Genomic DNA, 7596 nt, shown 5'->3' with positions numbered 1-7596 from the left:
CATTATCTGATATATGTGGCATGCATTTGGCCCAATTAATACGCAATTGTATATTTGCATATGTATGGTCATGACATCACCATCGTTAATATTATTTCTCTTTGTTGTCTCCATAGAAAATATTTTGCGTATAATTTTTTTTGTGCTAACCGTTGGACTTAATTTTTTTTTTTCCTCATAATTATATTGGATATACGTGGTTTAAAATCAATGTGAAATTATTTAATTAATTATTAAAAAAAAAACGTTAATGGTTGTGAGGATGTGAAGATAAGAAAGTTAGGGTTCCATATAAAATCAATTGGCAACATGAGGAGTAGACAACCTCTTATAAGTCATTGCAAGGTTTATCCTTTCACTAATGTAGGACTCTTATCTTCACATTCTCACACGCCCCCTCACGTGTAAGGATTTTCAAGCCAAACATGTGGACAAGATGAATTGGGTGATGTGGAGCACGTGTGCCCATTGGGCTTCACATGTGGGCCAACCTGCTCTGATACCATGAAGAAAGTTTGGGTTCCACTATAAAACCAATTGGCAATATGGAGAGTAGCCCAACCTCTTATACATCATTGCAAAGCTTATCTTTTCACCAATGTAGGATTCTTTTACCTTCACATTCTAACAAAAGAATCCCAAATTGAGCTACTCCCCATAAGTTGGGCTACTCCCCATATTGCCAATTTGTTTTATGGGGGAACTCCAACTTTCTTCAAGTATCAAGTCAAGTTGACCTACGTGTGAAACCCCAAGGCCACATATGCTCCATGTCACCTAATCTTGTTGTCCATGTGTTTAGCTTGAAAATTCGCCACATATGAGAGGCTTGTGAAAATGTCTCTTGCAAGGGCTTATAAGAGGTTGAGTTACTTCCCATAATATTATCAATTGCTTTCATGGTGGAATCTCAATTTTCTTCATACTATCAGAGCATGTTGACCTATGTGTGTCCAACGGCAACACGTGCTCTATGTCACCCAATTTGTGTTATTCAAGTGCTTGACTTGAAAATTCGCCACACGTGAGAGGATTTGTGAGGATGTCCCACATTGGTGAAAGGAAAATCTTGCAAGGGCTTATAAGACCATCTCCAACTTCTGGGTTAGAACTTAAAATTTTTAAACCAGAAAATTTAGGTTTTAACCCAAAAACCGTTTTTATACTCCAACCCTTCTAGATTAAATTTTTAGCCGCAATTATTAAGGAAAGAATTTAGGATAATTTTGTTCTTAAAGTAACTTTAAAAAAAATTATGTAATTCTAATTTTATTTTATGAACATTTTAACCTAAAAATATTTAGATTCAGGTAAATATTCAAAATCATTAAACCGATATCATGAAACTCGTGGAATACTATGGAAGAATATGATACACATGAAAGTTTTTTTTTTTTTTTTTTTTTTTTTTTTTAGAATTAGTTTAGCAGTTGGATTTAAATTTTGACCATTAGATCTTTCTTTTTTACCATTAGATTTTATTATTTTAGGTCTTAGCCATTGGATTCAATGAATTCATAAATATAAAAACTAAAAAAAAAATACATATATTGGCCAAGCCCGCTAACCTAGGGGAAATTCTAGGCTAAATTTCCCTATTAATGAGTTTTGGGTTAAAAGTCATATTTGGCCCAAGGGTTGGAGCAAATTGGGGTAGGTTTAAAATATAAAATTTGAGTTTTACTTTAAGAGTTAGAGCAGGTCTAAGAGATTGAGGTACTCCCCATTATATTGTCAATTGCTTTAATGGTAGAATCTCAAATTTCTTCATAGTATCAGAGCATGTTATTCACGTGTGCCAAATGGCACCACGTGCTTCATTTCACCCAATTCGTGTGGTTCACATGTTTGGCTTGAAAATGCGCCACACGTGAGAGGCCGTTGGAGGATGTGAAGGTAAAAGACTCCACATCAGTGAATGTAAAAACTTTGCAAGAACTTATAAGCGATTGAGTTGCTTCTCATATTGTGCTTCTCATATTCTAAATTTATTTTAACTTTCTATAATAATTTTCTATCTGTATTCTTTCTTCTATTGGGTTTTATGCAACTTTTCTTTCTCTACTGATTTTTGCCTGTTCTTTCATGAATTGCACAACAAGTATTTTATCTTCAGTCAAAAATAGGATGCCGTTTTTTTCTTTCTTGATTGCTATGAATATACTACTCGTTTAATTAATTAGCAATATGAGGATTAGATTTGAATAGATAACACAATATTTGCAAGGTATGTTGAAAGGAAGAAATGGCAAATTTGTTACTATCTTGGAGGTATGAATATTACTCAAAAAGAAAACTTATAGATTCCTATCCACCATAAAATGACGATCTCCTCAAAATAAAAAATGATTCATTTATATTTTTGGGCATCATGTAAAATTCCATAACTTACGCCTCTTGTAGTGCTTGAATTTAGAGTGTTTCTCATTCTAATACAATCCTCTATACCAAACAACATATATCATGAATTTTTTTTTTTTTAATAAATGATATTATCTACACTAATGTGGTTTAAAATTCGTCTTTGGTGAGAATCGAACCTAAAATCTCTTACTTACAAGTTACAAGTAAAGAGAAATAGCACTAGAACGTAGTAGTAAGAAGCATATATTATGAATTATCTGTTGCAATTCTATAGCCCTTGGCTTATTATGTTCGTAATTAATAAACGTCAACTTGCTAAATTGTCGATTTACGAGTACCTTTCTAATTTGATATACCCTATATAATGTACACGCCTACCGCTGCCGGCCGACACTGGTCTATTAATTAATTCCTTATATCTTACCCAGAGTAAATGCAATCTTCTGGACCATTTTTTAATTGAACATATTATCAGATGTATATTTTGAACTGCAAAATTCAGGTGCAAAAGATATAAATTAAAGCTGAGTGATAGCATTGACCTGGACTAAATTATGCAAGAAAAAGAATTTCATACTGCATGGGTACTCAAAATTTCATACTGTTACATGCACATAGATCTCAATCACCAACTGTTACATATATAAAAGGAACACTACCACACCAAAATTCCTCAAACTGCAAATATTATTTAGTTGGTTTCTCATATAATCAACATTTACCAAAGTAAGATATTTGTGTGTGGTTATTAGCTTATTATCAAGAATTGAATTTGGACCTCTCTTAATCCTAACCACTAGATTAACTACGATATTATGGAGAATTAAATTTGAATTTGAATTGCACGTTATATTATTGTATCGAAAAGTCAACTGCATTATAGTATCATGTTAGTTTGAAAAAAAAAGAGGATCAAGAAGTGTAGCATTGTCTAATGCAGGACGAATATACATTTTTTTTTTATCTCTTATTTTAGGAAATATGTGACGTAATAAGTCTGTAAGCTGTATATTAAATTTAAAAAATGAAACTTCCTGAAAGCCTACTTGGCAAATACAAAAAACATCTCAACTCTCTATTTAAACCGTATAACTCCTCAGTCTACTTCATCTCAACAGATACTGTCTAGCTAGCTACATAGCGAGCCTGTACATACCTTGCCTTGTTTTTCTTCTACATTTTTGTGTTGAACCACCATCGATCATGGCTTCAAACCCCGACCAGCCATGGCTGCTAGAAAATGGCACCCTCAAGGGTTTAACCAAGGAGACCGGCCGGACTGGACGGACTGCGCACAACATGTCATCGTCTTCACTTCGGAAGAAGTCCGACCGCACACTTGTCTCAAAAGTTCCATGTGCCCTTCTCAGACAGTTTCTGGCGAATTTGCAAGAGGTTTTACTGGGGACTAAACTCTTTGTTTTATTCCCAGCCATCCCTCTTGCCATCGCAGCTCAGTGCTTTGGCTTTGCAAGAGTGAGTTTCACTTTAGGGGTTTCAATAAAACAGTGAAAAACAACATTTTTATTTAGTTAATATCAAAACGTCATTTTTTCAAACTTGATTAAAATTAATTGAAGAAAGTTGGGATTCCACCATAAAACTAATTAATAATATGGAGAGTAGCCTAACCTCTTATAAACCCTTTAGTGTCGAGCCAACATGGAGTCATTGGTTGTCCTTGACCCCAACAAAACTTCAAAAACCCATTTATATTTGTTTATATATTTATAAATAGGTAAGGCAAACTAAATTACAAACTCCTTCCCCTACGTCTTCTATTTTCTTCTATCATATTTATCTTCTTTTTCTCTCTTCTTGTATGAAATACTTTAGTTGAAAAGTTTTGGCAGTCTTCAACATTACTCTCTAGTATCTTGCATCACCCTTGACATTCCTCCTTGCAGCATTACTTGCCATTTTACAATTATGCAGAAACTTTTCTTTTAAGGTTAGGAGAAATGATTCCTTACAAGTATGAGCCAAATAATTATGCATATATTGATTACTCCTGTATATATGTACATAAACTAAATGATATGTCAATATATGATTTGGTAAATAAATTCAATGAGTTTAAACTCGGTGCATAAATCTAATGCGTTTATATTGTTTACATATTATGTACGCAAATGTTTTGGACCGTAACCGTTTTGACTTCTTTTATATGCTTGTAACTCTTCTGATTTCTTTTCTATGACCGTAACCGTTCTTAATTCTTTTGTGATTGTAACCGTTGCGACTTTTTTTCTCCAACTACAACATTCTAATTTATATTAAACAGCCTTGGGTGTTTGCGCTGAGCTTAATTGGACTCATGCCACTAGCAGAACGAGTCAGCTTCTTGACAGAGTAAGTCTAATTTTATTAGTAGCGATTTTGACACTCACAACTTATAGTTTCAGACTCACGCATAAGTATATCAAAATCCTGTGCGAGAAATTAAATGAGGAACGCTAACTTTTCATTCGCACTATTTTATGTTAGCACTTATAGTAGTGTAATTTTCGTTTGTCATTGACATAAACTAAGCATTAAACCAGACTAACTTTGTACTTTTCTTTTCCCAAAAATGCAGACAAATTGCTTATTACACCGGTCCAACAGGTAATTCATTTCATTCTTATTATTTGCCCTACCATATATGTAATTATAAGTACACAAAAGGGCAAGACAAGAAGGAATTAGATTTATGAATTTCTCATATACGTACGGAAAATGATCGATTTATCTCATTCTAATTTATTTATTTTTGGGTTTGCAGTGGGAGGCCTTCTAAATGCGACCTGTGGCAATGCTACAGAGCTCATAATTGCAATATTTGCCCTAGCCCAACACAAAGTAGCAGTGGTGAAGTACTCTCTACTGGGTTCCATTCTCTCAAATCTTCTCTTAGTCCTCGGCACTTCTCTCTTTTGTGGTGGCATTGCCAACATGAAAAAAGAACAAAAATATGATAGGGTAAGTTGGCTCGGCTTGAACTAGACTATTTCAATTGAATTGTATAAATGTTATGGCCGTTGTTCGGTGAAATTTATAAATGTTGGAAGTCGACGTATTAAGTTTGGATAACAGTCCAACAATTATCTCTTCATTTTTAAACTTATCCTTATCCTGGATTGTGTATGGTTTCATTTTATGCTTATCTAAAATATGCCGTTTGGTTGTTGTTCATGCAGAGACAAGCTGATGTGAACTCCCTCATGCTGCTCCTGGCTGTGTTGTGCCACTTGCTGCCAATGCTGTTCACGTTTGCTGCTACAGGGAGCTCTACTGGTGTGGGAGTGGACCCCACACTCCATTTGTCCAGAGCCAGCAGCATTGTGATGCTCTTAGCTTACGCTGCGTACATAGTTTTCCAGCTGTGGACACACCGTGAATTATTTGAAGCTCAGGAGGTAATTAATTAATTAAGTTAATAGATCTAATTGCACCCTTCGTGATCTCACAATCTGGTGTTCGACTAAAGAAATTGTGGGAAAATGTCTTTTGCCAATTTGGACCACAAAATATGTCGGAATCTTTCCTGAATGTGTAGTTCAGATCCACCACAAGCATGGGTAGAATATTGTAATGCAAGACTCTTGAAACTGAAATTTGCGGGACATTTTTGGCAGCATTGATAATTACTAACCTAGCCATTTTGTTTATGGTGTTATGATCAGGAATCGAACGATGATGATGTTGTTGAAGAAACACCTGATATAGGGTTCTGGAGTGGAATTGTGTGGCTGGTTGGGATGACTGCTGTCATTGCCTTGTTGTCTGAGTATGTTGTGGGAACAATTGAGGTAAAAGTCAGACCACCCTGATTGAATTAGTTACCTTATGTTGTTTACTATGTTAATGTAAACTTCCTCACAACTTTTTTCAACAGGAAGCAGCAGATTCTTGGGGCTTGTCGGTCAGCTTCATCAGCATAATCTTGCTACCAATTGTTGGCAATGCAGCAGAACATGCAGGAGCAATCATATTTGCTTTCAAGAACAAGCTGGTGAGTCTTCAATCAATCGCATTGATTAGTTTCTCAGTGCATTTCTAAGCATAATTAAGATTAATCTTTCCAGCACGTTTTTGTTGCCACTATTTATTTGGAAATCTTTCTCAAGTACATTTTTTCGGATAAACACAGGATATAACTCTTGGTGTTGCTTTGGGGTCTGCAACTCAAATTGCCATGTTTGTGGTAAGTATATATACACTAAGAATATAGAATGCTAGTTTTTCTTTTCAAATTTGATTCAAGTTTAATTTCTAATGCCATTTAAATGAACTTTCAGGTTCCGTTGTGCGTGATCATTGCTTGGATAATGGGAATTAACATGGATCTCAATTTCAGTGTCATTGAGACTGGCTCTTTGGCTTTATCAGTACTTGCTGTGGCCTTCACATTACAGGTAATTAATTAACAATCTAATATTGCTAAACTTAACCTAATCAGCTTTCCTTCATTAATTGGCAAGCAACCATTTATCTCACTTTCTCCTTGATTTTATAGGATGGCAGTTCCCACTACCTGAAGGGATTGGTTCTTCTGCTGTGCTACATTATCATTGCAGCCTGCTTCTTCGTAATCAAATCTCCACTTCGTAAGTACTTAACAACCCAATTTGCTTGTTAATGTAACAATTAAAATTCTTCATACCTAAAACATGAGTTTTTTTTTCCCTTTAGATCAATCGAACATCCTGCACCCGGGACTTCAAACGTCCACTGGAGCAGTTCTTGGAGCTTAATTAAAATGTAAGGTCATTACGATACTTCAACGCAAATATTTACATTCGAGCTAGCAAGTTATAAAGTTAATTAACACATGAATTAACTCAACTGATTGGTTTTGAAGCAGATTTGGCGTTTCGGGGTCATTATTTCCCGATTACAAAAGATTGAGCCTTGATCAGCAGGTTTGGCTGGATGGATGCAGCTTTGTTATATTAGTTCAATTTCGGATTGTGTTCTTGAGCCTGTCTGAACGCAAACAATTTTCGTTTTGCTTGGGGATCCAAAACGAATTGGTAGCACTGTTGAAGCTTGATGATGACCGGCTACAGAATATCTATATAATATATATGTCATGTATAGCTCCATATCGATATGATCAGATTGTTTTATCATCTGATTTTTCATTTCATGTTCTGAATAAAGTTGTGGCATATGGCATAGAGGTCCATTTCTTTGATTTGTAATCCAATAAAAGAATAAATAAATTCAAGATTGGTGTGGGTTTTGTAA

The 7596-nt window shown here is 34.9% G+C and overlaps 1 protein-coding gene across 3 annotated transcripts; it reads left to right on the top strand.

Moving 5' to 3' along the window:
* The first annotated feature begins 3461 nt into the window (after positions 1–3461).
* On the top strand, positions 3462–7596 carry LOC126620065 (vacuolar cation/proton exchanger 3-like). 3 transcript variants are annotated; one of them, XM_050288534.1, is made up of 12 exons: positions 3462–3840; positions 4649–4716; positions 4943–4971; positions 5129–5325; positions 5544–5762; positions 6030–6155; positions 6242–6358; positions 6497–6550; positions 6645–6761; positions 6863–6953; positions 7039–7107; positions 7208–7596. In XM_050288534.1, exons 1-11 carry the CDS (start codon positions 3568–3570, stop codon positions 7098–7100), a joined length of 1353 nt encoding a protein of 450 aa, XP_050144491.1. In that variant the 5' UTR covers positions 3462–3567; the 3' UTR covers positions 7101–7107; positions 7208–7596. The 3 variants fall into 3 exon arrangements, with proteins under 3 accessions (XP_050144491.1, XP_050144489.1, XP_050144490.1); XM_050288532.1 differs by having other exon boundaries at positions 7039–7112; XM_050288533.1 differs by having other exon boundaries at positions 3463–3840; positions 7211–7596.

The sequence above is a fragment of the Malus sylvestris genome, chromosome 4 (assembly GCF_916048215.2).
Source record: "Malus sylvestris chromosome 4, drMalSylv7.2, whole genome shotgun sequence".
Lineage (NCBI taxonomy): Eukaryota > Viridiplantae > Streptophyta > Magnoliopsida > Rosales > Rosaceae > Malus > Malus sylvestris.
This window is presented reverse-complemented; position numbering and strand designations above follow the sequence as displayed.

Bases quoted from the DNA above. Each gene is read 5' to 3' on its own strand.
- LOC126620065 (XM_050288534.1), top strand. From the start codon at position 3,568: ATGGCTTCAAACCCCGACCAGCCATGGCTGCTAGAAAATGGCACCCTC. The intron at 4,717-4,942 runs GTAAGTCTAATT...CCAAAAATGCAG, and splicing joins CGAGTCAGCTTCTTGACAGA to ACAAATTGCTTATTACACCG. The intron at 6,551-6,644 runs GTAAGTATATAT...ATGAACTTTCAG, and splicing joins CTCAAATTGCCATGTTTGTG to GTTCCGTTGTGCGTGATCAT.